This window comes from Candoia aspera, chromosome 1, assembly GCF_035149785.1.
Source record: "Candoia aspera isolate rCanAsp1 chromosome 1, rCanAsp1.hap2, whole genome shotgun sequence".
Lineage (NCBI taxonomy): Eukaryota > Metazoa > Chordata > Lepidosauria > Squamata > Boidae > Candoia > Candoia aspera.
The window spans coordinates 177,281,538-177,299,842 of NC_086153.1; the positions used below are offsets into that span (position 1 = coordinate 177,281,538).

General features: G+C 37.7%; 2 protein-coding genes across 2 annotated transcripts in view; one reads left to right on the forward strand and one right to left on the reverse strand.

Annotated features, from left to right (window-relative positions):
• Positions 1-18,305, forward strand: part of CLK1 (CDC like kinase 1) — a 280,468-nt gene that overhangs the window by 181,301 nt on the left and 80,862 nt on the right. The window lies entirely within an intron of this gene.
• Positions 1-18,305, reverse strand: part of SPATS2L (spermatogenesis associated serine rich 2 like) — a 65,759-nt gene that overhangs the window by 8,950 nt on the left and 38,504 nt on the right. Inside the window, exons 4-7 of the mRNA XM_063318010.1 lie at positions 17,729-17,778; positions 15,645-15,882; positions 10,039-10,236; positions 7,676-7,811 (exon numbers count right to left, since the gene is read on the reverse strand). Of these exons, the coding sequence (XP_063174080.1) occupies positions 7,676-7,811; positions 10,039-10,236; positions 15,645-15,882; positions 17,729-17,778 (622 nt within the window). The remainder of the gene's footprint in view (positions 1-7,675; positions 7,812-10,038; positions 10,237-15,644; positions 15,883-17,728; positions 17,779-18,305) is intronic.

Here is an 18,305-nt window from a genome sequence, read left to right on the forward strand (position 1 = left end):
CTGCCACCAGGCCCTTGTTAACTAGGCAATTATATTCTAAACCAATTCTATTGACAAAAGCAGCCTCTCCTACAATACAGTATTGGAGCTTAGATGTGGAGAAAGCTATACCTTTATGCTTCACATTCTATAGCCAGGACAGATTTCCACTCCAGCAGATTTACATCTTTTTTTAAAATGAAATGTGCACATACATTAGATCTATTGGGTGTGTGTGTTTTACTAGACTTATTTTGAAAAAAGCACAAAGTGGCCAGGGCTCTTGTTTCTCATCTAAACTACCCTGCACATTTCACAGTAGCGTGAGACCTTCCCCAAAGTTGCTTCAATCTTCCATCACTTCCTAAAATGTATATGACCACATAGCCAATATTTAGTCATGTGGTCAGTCCATAACTGTTTTCTGGAAGAGAATGAATCCTAGCAATAATTCATTTTTGTTGGCATTTATCTGCCATAGATCTGCTGAGAATGGAAAATCCATATCTGTTCCTAGCAAAAACTGCTGGCTTAGTCTGAAAGTTGCCCAAGGCATAGATAACAGAAGAGGATGCAGTTAGTGCCACAGCTTATGCTGTGAAAAGTGCTCCAGACACTAGAGGCTATGCAGTTGTGACTTGGAATATACTTCGCCAGACGTCTAGCTAGATATATCAACAAGATTTAATGTCTTCCAAGGAACCAGAAAAAAAAATATCAAAGAAACAAAACAACAAAAATACTTTATGACCAGGAATGTTGCTGTTATTCTAGGTAGTTGGTGATATAAGATTAAAAAAAAACAGTAGATGTGTATGGGTAAAGGAGGTAACAGCGCTGAGCCTACAGAGTGAAAGACTAGATGTTTCAAACCTCCTTTTCCAGAAGCTCAGTGGGTTCATGTACCTTGGTCCTTCCTCCTGCCCAGGACAAGCTATTTGCTAATTACTGCTGTCATCACCTATCTCTTCCAGGGACACCTCATGTGATGTAATTCCCCTAATCCTGGTCTGTGAAAGCAATAGGGCTCCTGCAATCTACTTGTTTTTCCATTTCTTCAGAGTTCTCTCTCTCTCTTTTAAAAGAACAAAGCTTTTTCCTATTCAGAAAAGGGAAGAGTTGGGGTATCCAACTATGCCTATGAGCCAAAGACATCTCTCCCTCCTACCTGGGAAAGGAGTTCTTTCCTTCTTGATATGTACTGAAACTTAGATAAGTTTGGCTGGCTGGTTGTTACGAAATGTGGGGCAAGGGTTGGCAGCCTGCACATTTACTGCTCCATAGTATTTCTTTATGCCCTCAGTAAGTTACAGATTGCATATCTTGCAGAATGTGAAATAATTTTAGATAGAGATTGAACTGGAACTCTTAGCAGATCAACCTGAAGTTGAGAAATTTGAAAAATCTAAACTTGAGTACATGATTTACAGTTAGTCCTTGAATTATGAACATTCGTTCAACGAATGTTTGAAGTTATGACTGTGCTGAACGAAGGGACTTATGACAGATACTTGAAGTTCCAGCTGTTGCAGCACCCCTATGTTCACGTGAATAAAATTTGGGTGCCTGGCAACCAGCTTGCACTTATGACCAATTGCAGCATCCCCCAGTCATCTGATTGCCATTTGTGACCTTCCCTGCCGGCCTCCCCTAAGGAAACTCAATGGGAAGCTGGCAAGGAAGGTTGCAAGTTGCTGGGGTAAATCTCACCCCCTGGCCTTTCTTCGCTCATACACCGCACACCCTCCACCCTTCATTCACACACATCCTGTGCCCTCTTTCCCAGCATCCCTGAGATTGCACACACGCATGCACACACCCACGCCCTCTTTCCCCAGCCTCCCTATGACCACACACATGCATACACATACCCTGAACCCTCTTTCCATGGCCTCCCTGTGATTGCACAGACGCACGGACACATCTCACACTCTCTTTCCATTAAAGAATTAGACTCTGTTAAAATAAGTAGATAGTTAGCAAAAGTTCAGCTACACTACTTGAGATGGCAGCTAGGCAGAACAAGATTTGGAAGAACTAGAGGAATATGAAAACAAATAAAGCCTTTGGATTACATGGCTATAGAGCCGAATTTTATAAATGCTATAAAGGATTTTTGTTATCATTGCTTCGGACTAGCAATAATAGAAGGATAAAAATGTAACAGATTTTACATTCTTGAGACAGTCTTTGGATGGTGTTGGAATAAAGGAGGAAATGCTACTTTCTTAAATACTTAGCACAGCTAAGGATAACTTACCCCATTTATGGGCTGTGGACAAGATGAAGGTAAAATCATGGTGGCAGAGCAGCAAAAAAAAAGACATTATCAGGGCATTGTGGGGCTGAGGGGAGAGGCCTTTAGAGAAGTACAGAAGTATGATGCTAATTTAATGCCTAATGCTTGGCACTGAAAACTCTGATCACTCTTTTGTTAGCACAGGAAAAAACTAAATATGGCCAAAGTAATGTTTGTCAATCACCAAAACAGACACCTTTAAAAGCATAAACTTTGCATCTTTTCAGCAGAATATGCCTAATATAGGCCAAGAATTATTTGGGTGCTTAATGCACATAATTGCTTGACTGCAGATCTAGAAAAGTGATTAGAAGCTAAATCAAATAACTGATGAATAGAAATGCTTCCTGGCTAGGAAAAAAAAATAGGCAGACCTTTCATCCAGCTATGATCCCTAGAGGATAGCCATTACATTACGTATTTTTGCAATGGCTTGGAATATAGCACTGTTCCATTATTGTATCAACTGTATTCTATTGGCACAATGCTCAAGATTTGCACAGTAATCCAAAGTAAGCCTTATTCTTATTCTGGCTGCAAAAAGGAAGTTTGACAGAAGATTCAAACATGGGATAATTATCCCAGTAAATGGAGTTCAGTGTTCTTAATGTTAGGTAGATGCAAAAGTCACTGTTTACTTCTTTATTGCCAACCTCTCTTATTTTAATGAAACTGGGTGTCATGAGTGAGGATGGCGAGCAGGGGGCTCCCATCCAGGCTGTAAAGCGCATGCGTAGTACTGAGGAATTAGGTGGCCATTCAAAGAGACACAGATCGGGCCCGCCTTAGTCTTTGGGGTTTATATGTCTGGGTTTTTCCCATGCTTCTTCAGTTTGTTAGGATTCTCTGTTATGTAGCAGTAATAAAACACTAGAGACCTATTCCTTGTCTCAGCGTGGTTCCTGGCTGTTAGGACACTGGGCCCCTATTAACATACTTTATTATCTACTGTATAAGCTGGGGGTATAATGAGTTGCTCATTCATTTGTTACTTCATCGGTTCTTTATGTAGGTATTGTAGGAAGAGGCTTGTCTTAGTCTGTGGTAACCGAAAGTCAGAGTCAGGTAGACCTTGTCAGACTAACACATTTTGTTATACAAGTAGTCCTCGTTTCACAACCACTTGTTCAGCGATTGTTTGAAATTACGACAGCGCTGAATGAGTGGTACTTATGACTGGTCCTCGAAGTTCTGGCCATCCCAGCACCCTCGCAGTCACATGATCACGATCTGGGCACTTGGCAACCAGCTCACACTTATGATGGCTGTAGCATCCCGCAGTCATGTGATCGCCATTTGAGAACTTTCCTGCCGTCTTCCCACAAGCAAAGTCAAAGCTGGCAGAGAAGGTCACAAGTTGCTCTGGTAGGTTGCTTGCACTCTCCCCCACCTGGCAGCAGCCACCCCTGGCTCTGCTGCACTCATGCCATGCTGGCCACCCGTGCACCTCCCCCGCTCAGCAGCAGCCACTTACCTTGCCTGCCGGCCTGTTTGCAAGCCGCCCAGGACTTGCTTAACAACCCACGATTCTCACTTAACAATGTCAACAGGGAGTGCCAGGATTGCTGTTGCTAAGTGATGTGGTCATGTGACATGTGCTTTATGACCACATTGCTCAGTGATGGAAATTCCGGTCCCAACTGGTGTTGTTAACCGAGGATTACCTGTAAGGCATAAGCTTCCTCTCACCTTCACATGCTCTTCCTCTAATGTGAGATATACCATCATCTACCAGCAATGCCCCTCCTGGATTCTACTTAGGACAAAGGGCCACACCTTGTACAAAAGAATTAATGGACACAAATTTAACATCAGGACTCAAGATAAGGACAAAGTAATATCAGAGCATTTCAACCTCCCAGGACATTCCATTGCCGATCTCAGTGTAGCAGTCTGGGAACAAAGAAACTACACAAGCACAATTGAGCATGAGGCAGCTAAGCTTGCAGTCAGTAGGTTTCAGCAACTCAAAGGTCTAAATAATAGGTTTTTGTCCTGATTACCAGGAAACACACTGAGACGAGGACTTGGTCTCTAATATTTATTAGTAGTACTTAACAAGAATCCTAACAAACTGAGAAGGCGTGGGAAAACCCAGCCATATAAACCCCAAAGGTTAAGGCGGTCCCGATCTGTGTCTCTTTGAATGGCTGAACAGTTCCTCAGTGCTACGCATGCGCTTGACAGTCTGGGTGGGAGCCCCCTGCTCGCCATCCTTACTCATGACAGTTTTAAAACCCATTACAATTGTTAGCTGATAATGTACCTATCATCTGTGCCCCATGGAACCTCCATGTGCAAAACCATCCTGTCATCCCCTCCCCTCCCCAAGTATTTAAATCTTACATCAGTTTAGCCACTCCACGCATTTGATGGAGTGACCTGCTGCTCATGAAAGCTTCTGCCTTATAATGAAATGTGTTAGTCATAAAAAGTACAGCCAGACCCTTTCTGACATCTGTTCTGTATGGAAACAAAACCTACAGACTAATGTATGGGTATGGTCAGGTTTCTAATTTCACCATTTTAAAACCAAGCACTGCAGTTCTCAGCTTATAAAGAATGATTTTGACTTTAATATGTACAAATTATTGTATCCTGTGAAGCTGAGACATAAGGTTCCAGCTGCTTAGAATGCCGAACAAAGAAAAAAATTAAGAGAATGACTAGCATATAACAGTATATATTAGACTATTTAAATTCTAACATAAAGGTGCTCAGTACAGTAATACTTTGAGAGTTAGGTGCCTGTGAAGAAATACAGCTTTATTCAAACCTTCTCTATAGCACATACACACACACAAGAAAAGATGTGAAAGGAGGAGGACAATAAGCAAAGATACAGAATTCTTCATTTCCCCCCCTAAAAGATGTCCAATTCACATATAACCCTAAAACAGGATTTGTTCTTCCTATCCCAGGCAACAATCCAGCACTTAAGACTAGAACTTATAAAGAGAAGAGGTGCAGGCCATTTTTCTTTTCATACTGAACACATCACAGATCAAGCTGAAAATGGACCAGTCCTAACTTTTAAATAAAATATTGCCTTTATAAAACTCCCACATTTTGCAAGAAACTTTGTGTACTTGTATTACTAGCAAACATTGAAAGCAAACCAGCTATTGAAAAGATAAAGGGCAAAAAATTAAAGCCACTTAGAGATTGAAGATAGTTGTTTTTTCAACTACCTTCCAAAGCAATTTTAATGTTGGAAAGTCCTCATACACACCCTGCTTTCCCTTAAGGAAAATCAGTATTTATATAATTTTGTGTTGCTTCAAAGAACTGCAAAACCTATTTGACCAGATATAAAAAACAGTGTGTGTTGCTAATAGAAAGCTCCAAAAAGTTCTGCAATTACCTCTTAAAATGTATTTAATATTACACATTTTTATTCAGGAGCAACTTCCAATGAGTTCAAATATTTTCACTTCCAAGTATGAATGAACAGAAATTAGGATTGTGTCTAATTTCTTATTCTTGATGTACAGTAACACCTAAAGGTGATAATTAAATGCATACATAGATACCAGCTGTGCTATTCCCTTTCGGGGTAAGCAATGTTATGCAAAGCACAGAAAAGTAGTAAGAAATAGTTAAGACAAAGAAAGTAAATAATGAGATAAGAGACAAAAAATGAAATATACCTAAATCTACACCAATGCCATGCACTAAACCTGTGCATTCCTTTCTGTGTGCAAAATACCCTTGCTTCAATAGCATCCATACATGGCTTTGTATGTTGCCTTTTGTTATTTAAACTTTTCACATCTCCTAAAGTCCATCCTGCCAGGACTTTCCCAGTCTTCCTCATCGTTTCAACCCATTCATTTTTCCTTCATATATTTGTTTTGCAACCCAATCCTTATTCATCCTCTCTATATGATCAAACCATGCCAACATGCTTTTTGTACCAATCACTTTTTTTTAAGCAGTATACTCAGAAAAGCAGACTGATGTGTTAGAGAAATGAAGACTATAAACGTACATCTGGTTTCAAACCCCAAATGGTTTTTTAACCATTCTTTCTTGCTCTGTAAAATTGTTACAATCAGCAACATAAAAAGTTGGTAGGGAGAAAAGTTTATTTATTTATTTTTATCCCACCTTCATTATTTTTAACTTTCCTCCTCTCTGCTATATATTTAGATAAAAAAAAGTATTAATGCTGCCTTTTGTTTTCCCTCTCCTTCTTGCTTTTATTACATATGATTTCATTTTATACAGGTTTCTTAAAAAACTATAATAGCTCTTAGACTTTTTTTCCCCCCAGTGTTCCTGTGATTTCAAACATTTCAAACATTTTCCATTAGTTGGTTTCGGTGCTGAAAGTTCTTTGACACAAAAATACTTGAGATAAAAAAGGAGGGTAGACGTTTTTAGGGTCAGTTTTGTATACTTTATAATTAATCCTAGAACACTCACTTTCTACAGTTTATTTTCTATTGAAGGCAGAGAAAAATATTGTATGGGCATGTAAGGAGACAATTCCTTTTTCCTGATGAGCAGGGTCAGTCTGTATTTGTTATGCACATTTACTGTATGTCTTAACAGGACATATTAATAGCCTTGTAATTTTTATTTTTGTGTACATTTTAATATACACTACTTTCATCTCAACTGCCTCATTCAACCTTCTCAGTTGAGAAGCAAGAAGTGCATTGGTCAGGCATATTGTTTATAATAACAAATACTGGCATTCAAAGTGTATAGGTTTTCAATCCATCCCAAATGCAGTCAGTAAACCCAGGCAAAAGGAAGGGTGAAACAGAAAAAAAATATTCTGGGGGATCCAGTTAGCCTCTACAAATGGTTCCAAACCTGTGGCCTGTGGACCTCTGATGATGTGTCAGAGCTCTCTCCTATAGATGGACTCTAATGCATATGCCTAACCAAATACAATTTCCAAAAATGCCCAAACCTTCTTGCAAGATTTTTGTGGTCTCATATGAAATATTGAAGACCTGGGTCTTTTCACCCAAAATTTCAGTTTGGAAACCAACTCTGAAATGTTGCAATCTTGCCAAATATCAGGTATTCGTAAAAGAAAAATTACGTTAACTTTATTTAAATTTGGTGTTCCATGGATGTCATCCAGATGTGTACCTTGGTGCCCACAGACATCACATTTTGGATTCCTGATTTTTGTGGTAGTCCACAAAAACTTAAGCTGGTGATGAAGTGGTCTACACAAAGAAAAAGTGGGGAAACACCAGACCAGAGAGTAGCTGTTCCATGGTGTCAAATATAGACCTTTCCTACTTATTTAGAATGAAAGTGGGGGAATATTGAAGTGACGGGTTGATTTAAGCAGCAAAGAAGTCTTCCTTATAGAGTGAAATCTGAGAGAGTAGAGTTGTGTCTTTTGTAAAATATTTAAACCATTCTACTTACCAGCTATGTAATTCAGAAAAGGCAGCTTTAATTTTCTTTATTGAATTATCCACCTCCTCTTTGACCATCATGCGGTATCGAGTCAGTGAAACAGTGCAGCGTTGAAGATCTTTAACAGATTTCTCAATATTTGGACCTATAAGAACAAACAGCTATCATCCTTATTTAGTACTGTATATTTATATTCCAGCTTTCCTCCAGGAGCTTGAGGCAAGGCACCTCACACTCCCTCCTCCAATTTTACTCCCACCTCAAGAACCCTGTGATTGGACTGAGAGAGGGAGGGTGAACCAAGGTCACCCAGATAGTTTTCATGGCTATCAATGACCTCCCTGGTCCTGATTCAACACGCTCATCAATTACTATTTCACCAACAAACTTGATTCAGAAGAAAAAACAAAGGGATCAGTTATCTAAGAAGCAAACCCACACACATATATACACTATCTGTTCTTGATATATTAAAAAGTACTTTTTAAATTATACAAAGTATATTTCAAAAGTATAGTAATTTAAGAAAATAATTGCAAATTTTTGAAAAAAAGAGAATCCACAAGAGACCAGATTATTTAAAATTTTAAACATTATACACACTGTATCTCTAAATTATCTTGGCAATTTATATTCCAGGTTTTATAAATTCTATTTTTTTCAGAAAATTTGTTGAGCGTGCACCTTTAATATTTTAGAATAAGTAAGCCAAGATAGAAAATCATCCTTCATACCATTCCAAAACTAGTAAGAGCATAAAAGATTTCTGATTTAAAACAACTGCCTGATTACAAACAATTAAGGACGGAATAGAATTTTGCTTCTTCTTTTAAAATGCCAAAATCCACATTTTTTATTGTTATATAATGTTTCACAATTTAAACAAACAAACTGGTTCTTGTCCATTTATATGCAAAATTAAACATCACTTGTTCTGTGAAGTCACTGACACTATTTTCCTATCTTAGCATTCAAAAGGAATGATAAATTATCAATTTCAGTTAAGATATTATCAACTTACAAAGTGTAATTGTTACTGTATATTTCTTAACTGGTATATTTCAATTAACTGATGTATTTCAAAATTTTGTATATTTCCACATTATATGAAATATACAAAATTCTGTTTCAGCTGGTCATGCACAATTGAGAAATGGTTCATTGTAAATAATAATAATAATAATAATAATGAAACAAGGGACAAAAATGCAGGACTAAGTTTATTCTTCAGTTTGTACAGAACATCAGGAACTCTTTTTACACTGTAATAGCCAAAACAGAGGACCAATATTTAAAACCTTGATTTTGTAGCACGGTAGATCTGGAAGACTAGGATACAGCTAGATTCCTATCAATTCTATTTCATTATGAAATGAATGTAACTTCTTGTATATTGCAAATGACTCAGTTCGGGCCCTGCCATTCCTTGATTTTCCTGTTTCTTTAGCAGAGAATTTAAAAAAAAAATCCACAAAGAATGTTGTGTGTGAACATATGGACTTTTTATAGAAGAAAAAGGATAGAGTTACTGTCCACCAGTATGTTAAGTTTTCTCTTTCTCCTACCTTGAATTCTGACTTCTATCCTACCCTCTCCTTCACTCCACATCATGAATGGAACTGAATGTTTGATGCAGCACCACTGCTACAGACTGTAACATTTTCAATTTTGTCACAGAAAGAAGCATTATAGCATTTTTCTCCTTTTGTAATCGGATGAAGATCCTTCAAAAGTAAAATTACTTGCTGCTAGTTCAAAAAAATCCAGTTACTCCCTATTTTGCAATATCATATCCCTGACCTGAAAACTTAAAAAACCATATTGAATATCCCAATCTTTATTTTGTGTAAAACAAATCCACTACTCTTACATCGATTCAGGGTTTCATCTAATGATTTAATTCTAGCAACAGATGGATCTTCCTCTCCTGCAAGTTGCCTGCACCGAGTCTCTGGGGATTTTCCTTCTATCTTTCCTCCTTGTTCTTACTCGGAGTTTATTTCATTCCAGTGTTACCTCATTCAGTTTGTTCTCCCAATCTTCTATGTATTGAAGGGGGCAGGGGAATTCTGGAGTCTAAGGAGAAGGTGGCTACAAATCCACCATCACGCCTAACTTTAGCTGGTAAAATGCTATATGAAAGACAGAAGCCACTGGAAGAGTCCCATTGTAATAACCTTTGAGAGGTGACTTTGTGACTGCTCCCAGAGGTGTTTGTCTGTAAGATAAGAAGTATATTTGCTTTTACAGGGTAGGCAAAATATATTTACATATCACTTCTGGAATGGATGGTGAAGTAGCATTTATAGTAACACTAGCTGGGCAGAGTAATAAGTGTTTATCCAACTGAACTGCATCACAATCTATGTTACCTCTTTTTTGGGTTGAATCTTCTGCTTTCATTGCAAGATGAGATTCAGGGACAGGTGACTTGATGGTGGTAGCTGGTATTTTTGTTTTTGTTCTACCAACATTACACTGAAGCTGTGGTGAACACTGGAAAGTATCAGGAAGCTCTGTGCTATTTCGTTTTGCCTCTATAGATACTTTTGTGGGTTCTTCTTTTTTGTCTAGAAAAACAAACAAAACAACAGTAGTGATATGCTAGAAGAAGTATCTTGGAAAGTAAACATTCTCTGCCAGGGAAAGGATACTGAAATAAAGCAGAAATTATTTTAGTGGGATTTATTTGCAGAACTGCCTTTTTCAGATTGTCTGAAGATGGGTTGGTATGCTTCAGGTCCCCTCAAAAGAGAAGGCTCATCTTATGAGACCAAGGAGGCATGCCCACTCTGTAGCTGGATCTGCCCTTTGGAACAGCTCCCACCCCCCAGGTCCTTATGGCCCCAGTCCTGCTGACCTTTAGGAGGGCATTAGACTAGCTCTTCCTACAAGCACTGGGTTGGGATGACTTGTGAACCCACTGTGGTATAGCAGAATTTGCTTCTCCTTTCCAGTGCAGATGCCATTTATTGCTATTGTTTTTTCTTGTTCTTGTTACTTTTTAATCCTCTGTAAGCTGCCCAAATTTGTTGGCCTTAAAAACTGATTAAGTAAATAAAAATATTAATAAAACCTAATCTGCCCAGGCATTCATTCTGCTCTAAGAGGGTCATGCTCCTCTAGGATCAGGTTCATAGTACCACTGTGTGCCTATCATCTGATTCAGATTCTAATGCCAGTTATACTGTAATCTCCTCTGGATAGAGAAGTCACTCAGAAACCAGAATTTTTTTTGTCTGGATTATTGCAATGTAGGATACATGGATCTATCTTTACAGACAATCTGAAAATCCCATTTAATGCAGAATAGAACAGTACTTTGTTTATTGGGGCCAGACATTTTGAATCCATGAGCCTAATACTCTGATAATATTCTTCCAGACAGTTTTCAAGCCCAGTTCAGTAAAACCTAATTTACTGCACCAATAATATACTAAATTAAATCAATAAAGAAATAACACTACTGTATGTAATGCTATAAAGATGTCACTTGCATCCTCAGAGACACTTAACAAATATATGTGAATTTATATAATATGGGACTTTTCCATATTTTTAAAAGGTGAGTAAGGCTGAGAGTGTTTTAATGACAATGTGTGCCTATCATTTCACTTGCAAAGAAAATTTATCAGGAATTAGAGGGGAAGAACCTGCTGTGATGATTCAGTGATAAGAGCAAATTCAGCTATTTTGAAGATCTATAAATCAGTGAAAGCTGAAACATTTTTCTCCTTAAGTATTTATTTTAATGAAAAATCTAAATCTGTAGTATGGCATTCACAACAGAATTCCACAGAGCAACTTCCATAGGGATTTGTTTCTTCTATTCAGGTCCTGATCAAAGCAAACATAAGTGTATGTTTTGCAGCATAACTAGATGTTTATGTAAATCAGGGTTTTCCAAAGTGGTCAATATCGACCTCCAAGGGTCGATGGGGCTATCCAAGGGGTTGATAAATGGCTGGGGGTCAAAAGGGGGTCGGTAAATGTCTGGGGGGTCAATAGGTGGTCGATAAATGATGGAAGGTCAACTGGGGTCAATTAACCTTTGGGGGGGGTCTCTTTTTTATATGTTTATTAAAAAAAAATTTTAAAAGAAGATTAAAAATTAATCCAAACTAAGAAAAAGCAAAGGAAAAGAAAGAAATCAAAAAGAAAACTAAAAGTGCAAGAAAGGGAAAAAAGGTAAAAGAAAAATAGAAAACAAAGAAAAAAGATACAAAGAAGTACAGTAGCTTCCAATCTTCTTTATAGCAGTTATAAGTACAATTATAAATTTACCTCTTGTTCTATGGTTACAACATAACTCTCTTCTTTTTATAATCTATCCTGTCTAATCGTCAAAACCATGTCATGAGTTCATTTTTTTTCTGTATTATGCAAAAAGTCCGTAAGAGGTTTCCAGTCAGCAATAAATGTAGATACTGTCTTTTTTCTGGTCAAAGAAGTCAATTTAGCCATCTTAGCAAGTTCCATCATCTTCACCAACCATTCCTCCATTGTGGGTAATGCCGAACTTTCCATCTTTGTGCATACAATAATCTTGCTGCAGTTATCACGTATAAAAACAAAGTTCCATGACTTTTTTCAAACTGCCCATCAATCCCAAAAGAAAAACCTCTGGTCTACATTGTATATTAATCCTTAAAATCTTCTGAATCAGTGTATTTGAATCCAAAATTTTCTAGCTTTTTCTCATGTCCACCAAACATGATAAAATGTCCCTTCTTGTTACTCACATTTCCAACATAAATTTGAAGTGCCTTTACACATTCTAGACAATTTCTCTGGTGACATATACCAACAGTACATAATTTTATAACCATTTCCTTTAAGATTATAACATAGTGTAAATTTCAGTCCTTTCAAAGACATATTTTCCCATTGTTCCATCTGTATATTAAAAGAAAATTTGTAGACCACTTTATCATACATTCTTTCACTTGTTCTTTTTCTGCTTCAGATTTCAGTAAAAGTTTATATATTTTAGCAATTACATGTTCATCATTTACACACAATTCTATTTTAAATTCAGTCTTACAAATTCTTTTAATTTCTTTTTATAATCCTCCACTATTCCTTCTTTCTGTAGCAGTGTTTCGTTTAGTCTCCATCTAAAAGAACTAGATTTTCTTTTATAAATCAAACTCACAGGATTATGTTCCGAAAAAGTCTTTGGTAATCTTTTGGGGTCTCTGTAGAGCTCCATGCCTGTCCCTAGGCCTGAAGGTGAGGTGGATGTCAACAGTTTCAGTAAAAAAAGCATGTTAAATCTTTTATTTTTCATATTTAAATATTATCTATTTTTATGAAGTCATTATTATTACTATTATTGTTGTTGCTGTTAGTATTCGTAGTACTACTGAAGTAGTATTTATTAAATTATTTTCATATAATAAATGTTGGGGGGTCGATGAACAGTCTGAAACTTCATGAAGGGCTTGATGAGTTGAAGAGTTTGGGGGCCCCTGATGTAAACCAAATGTGTGATGCATTTGAAATATAGACCGTCTTTTCCAGTTCTTTGCTTTGCCATCCATTCTAGTGGAAGTGTTTACTGTGCATGCTCAGTGGACTCAGGAAATGGTGTTAAAGTAGGTTTGCCAAATCTTCCATAGTCATAACCAACTCAGCAATATGGAAAAGGCAGGATTCATAGCCATAGGAAGGGTTTGTTGCAAAGTGGTGTTCCAAATAGTTTGCAAAGCTCTATTTTTTATTTCCTGAAGGTGTGACAGTAACTCTCTTGATGTCGATGGGGTAGTTCTGGCTATATAAGGAACAAGATCTCTCGGTAGAATATATGACAGTACTGCAAAAGTGCTTTTACCCTCTTCTAATTCTGTTCTAAAATATTTTAACTGTGTTTTTTTAGCTGCTTTTGAGCTCTATATTTTGCTTTCATTATTTCAGTAACTGGAATGTTAGTCATTTGGCTGCATAGAAAAGTGATAAAAGTAATTTATATCAATACAGAAATAAAAAGCCAAAAGCTGTCTTAGATCCACTGAGTGACTGCATGCTTTTATAATTCCTATGGGATTTAAGAAACAGAACTATTAACTTCTGTAAGATTGAAAAAACAGAATTAACTGCTGTAAGATCTTAGATGATGGACATTTTTCAAAAGAATCAAGACACCACTGAATTTGCAGGTAGTTTTTCATGGGTAACAAAAGCTATTAGGGAACATTTGTGAAATTCTATGCATGGCTCTTGATTATTTTTTATCCGGAGTAATTGTCTATTAGCAAGCCACAATATCCATTCCACACCTGTCTGTAAGTCCGTTTTTCAGGAATAGAATTTTCTTTATGATGCCAGACTTAAACATATGCTTTATGTTTGGTTTGAATAATACATTGGCCAGAGGGTGGTAATTCCTTAAAGGATTCTTTAAACACTAAGGAAGTGTGTTTCTTTAGGGGAAACACATTTCAATTAGTATTTGTAAGATATACATCTTTGAAAATGATTTTGAGAAGCATATTCCAACTTTCTCCTGGAATGTTCCTTTAATGTATTGTTATGACTATGCATGCTGAAATTATTGACCAAGAACTTTCAGAAGTTTAGAAGCTTTACATCTGCAACAAATTTGTACATGACTCTTTCGGGATTATATACGGCTGCCAATATATATTTTACTTCCTGTCCAAATGCTATAAAAGCCAGGATGGATATATGCTAATATGGTCATACAGAAAACATTTCTGCTTTTTGTGGAAGACACAAAAGGGTGAAGCATTTGGTGCTCTTATTCAGGGCTGGCTAGAAGAATATTCTCTTCTAGGATACCGCTGAGAGTCGCTCTCTGAGTAAGATGGGTGGGGAATAAATAAAATAAATACTCCATTTCATTCCTTCTTTCCCTGCCTTCCAGTTTTTCAACCCTCTCCAACAAGCAGTCAGCATTCTGAGTACAGTAATACACTTCCTCAATAATCATAGGGCAGTGTTGGGTCCCCAACTTCAACCTTTCTTTTCTAAACATCTAGCATCCCTTGGAGTTCAGCAGAACCAGCTATATAAAGACAGAAAACTGTGATCACTATTAACATACATGGTTGGTAGGACAGTTGTAAGAAACTTCTTCAGGAGATGGGACCAAAACAGATCAGAGGGCAGGTGATGCTGGATTGGTTCTGCATTGCTTGCAGAACCAATTGCCTCCAGCAATGATTTAACCATCAGAAAAGAGGAAGTACTGTTGCAGCTGTACCCTCATCAAACGATATGCATCATCACTAAATGCAGCAATGCATGATAGCCCATAGAATTTTAAAAATCTGAAATAATTCTGGCAAGCAATATTACATTCTAGGTACTTTGCTGCATTAGGACAGGTGAAACAATGCCCAAAGGAAAAAGGGAAGCAACGAAGATGGTACCAGAGGAAAGAACAGCAGCAGCAGCAGCAGCCATTCATGGGGAGAAAAACATTGGCCCAGGACATACATGCCCAGACTCAGACAGGTGCACTGCAGCATGAAATACAGAAAACAGCTGAATAAAATGATCTCTAAGGAGATCAAAAAGAAGGAAAGAAGGAAGCAAAGGCTATGAGGCTAATCATATAAGATAGGATATGGAGAAATTGGTTTAGTTCCCATCTGAATGCCAATTCACATTTTCAAATCAATGCGCAAGCTCAAACTAATAATAGAAACTTACATTATTTAAAATGTTCTGATGTATCTCCAATAAGTATTAGAGAAAAATGTACACAAAAGTTTCATTTAACAGTGAAAAAAAAATATTGAAGTTATTTATGCTATATCTTATCTTACCTTGCAAAAATGTGTATAATAAGGCAAATTTGAACAAAAACGCCCATGAATTTTTATGCAGTTTGAAAATTTTAAATTCTCAGACTTGTGAAAGAACAAATCAGAACTGAATCAGTCCATCTCTATGAAAGACAAAATCCTGGCTGAATGAGAAAGGTGGAAATCCAGCTGATACGGGCACTGACCTGCTACTTCTGGTTTTGTCTCTCCCCTGTCCTTGTATTCCCAGCTCTTTTCTTCATGAGGATTTTTTGATTTTTCCCTGGCATATTTGCCAGGGAAAGTATCTTTAGCACAGCCATTCAGCTGGCAGCCATTTAGCTCTTGGGATTCCAAAGACACCTTTTCTGCCCCATCCTCTCTATCTTTTGTATCTTTGTTACGGTGATGTTGTTTCGATTTGCTTCTTTTCCTTTTGCTGTTCTGCGTTAAATAAGGATAGCAACATTACTCCATACAGGTCATGCTACAGTGGGAAAAACACATCCACCCACATTTCTCTCTTTCAATTGTAAATTCTATTCAATGTACTAAATGCAATACAGGTAGTCCTAGACTTACCTCAACTTACGATGGTGCTGAAAAAAGTGACTTACGACCAGTCCTCGCACTTACAACCATTGTAGCATCCCTGCAGTCATGTAATCAAAATCCAGGGGCTTGGCATCCAGCATGTATTTACAACAGTTGCAGTGTCCTGAGGCCACGTGATCACAATTTGCGACCTTCCCAGCTGGCTTCCGACAAGCAAAGTCAATGAGGGAAGCCATTCACTTAATGACCATGTGATTCACTTAACAAGCATGGCAAAAAAGGTCATAAAATTGGGTGTGACTCACTTAATGACCATCTCACTTAGTGATGGAAGTGCCAGTCCCAATTGTGGCCGTAAGTCGAGGGCTACCTGTATATTTTATCAGGGCTTCATCCACGTTACTTGAAATACACATGGGGTGAAAGAAACAGGATCATAAAATAATTGCAGTTACAGCTGAGCATTGAATATTTAAATAAAAATATTTCTTAGAAAAGTATATAGCATATTTAGCTCTCTTAATTTTTTTTAACTTTGACCTTGTTCTATTCAACCACAGGAGAAAAGAAAATTATTTTGAAGAACATAATTATTTGTTATATTTCGCAACTGTTGGATTAACATGTAATAACTCTCCATGCACTACAGAGTCTATTCAATATCAAAGTTAAGTTGTATAAACAAAAGTGAAAAGCACTAGCTAGAATCTGTGGTCTCAGCTGCTTAACAGAGCAATCAGAGTTCTCTTACCTATTGAAAACAATTTTTACATTGGTGTGCACAGGAGTGTCTGCAGGGTATGGTAAGAAAATGTTAAGATGGTGGTGACAAGGGAGCAATTGAAGCTCTGCCTGCTTTTTATGTGCAACAAGCATAAAAAGGAGATGGAACTGTGATCCTACCGCTGTAGCCTCCATTTCAACTATACTCTGCAGAGACTCTGCGCGTGCGTGTAAGTACTGTATATCCCTATATAAGGGCACCCATACACACCCAAGAATGAAGGGCTTCAGACTGGGTCCAGTTTAAAGCATCACTTTGGGTGGAGCAAGATTACAGCAACAGAAAAGAGATGGGGGGGGTGTTATCTGAGCATCAGGTGGGGTGCACATAGCATAATAAAAACACAAATGCAGCTTTATTGGATCGCTGTCAAGTTATTCTTGAGCTGCCAGCTGTTGACTATGCTCACTCACTGTCGCAGATGGACCTCCACTACATTTTCTCAAGGCCACAATCCCAGTTCTAATTGTGGAGGGGCCAAATAAAAAAAAAATTAAAGTGACCCAATTTTAGACTTTCATTGGCTTGACTGGCTCTAACTTGGTAGCCATCCCTACATAATTGTTATAGGAAATTGTAAACACGTATGCTTCATATAAATCAGTACTTTTTCAATCATTCAAGGATCACTTAACAGTGAAAAACGCTGGCCTTGATTATTTCTTAAAGAAATGCCCAGAGATTTCAATAGGGTGGACTATTTCAATTGTTCTGATTTTCTGTCAAGTTATCCAGGGCAATCTGCAATTACACAAACAGCAACCGCAAGGAATAATTAAAACTAACAGCACCTGTTGGTTTTGAAGCTGCTTGTATGCAGACGTGGAACTGTGCTCACTACAAAACAAAGCAACGGGCAAAAAACTGTGGCAACAGATCATTTGCTCAGCTCTCACAATTTATGTAGATAATATGAGTTTAGCGGGTTGACTCTGCTTTGGAATCCCTTACCTTCTTTTTCCCAGTCATATTCCATTCTTTTAGAACTTGAAGTGCGCTGCCTGGAGAGGAGAAGAGAAGGAAAGATGAATATGCAATCAGCAGTAACAGTGGCTCAGAATAGTTTCCCTTCTTAGTGTGCTACTGATGGTTTAATATTCTGGAAGCTGTCCAAATTTATAGGAGCTGTCCTTGCCGTTCTGAGATGCATCAAGAATGCTGCTTTATGGTTAGAGACAGGTTTGGTGTCCATGGCTGCCAGAGCCTGGTAATATCTCATTAATTTCTGGTTCAAATTATTTCTTTTCCTCTGTGGGTCTGGCCCACTTGTTCTTAGCGACCTTTCAAAATTACCAGCAAAGCAGCCATACTGTTAAGTCAACTTTATGGCATTCCTCCCATGCCCCAAATATTCCTTCTACTACACTTGGATGCACCAAGAAGATGAAAAGCTGCTGATAAGTTCTATACCATATGGGGCTTGCTGGTGATGCCTATAAATCCCTTCTCAGGTCACTAACAATAGTCTACTTTCAAGGAATGCTGAATATTCTCTTTTAATAGGGTACACGGATGACCTTTATTTCAC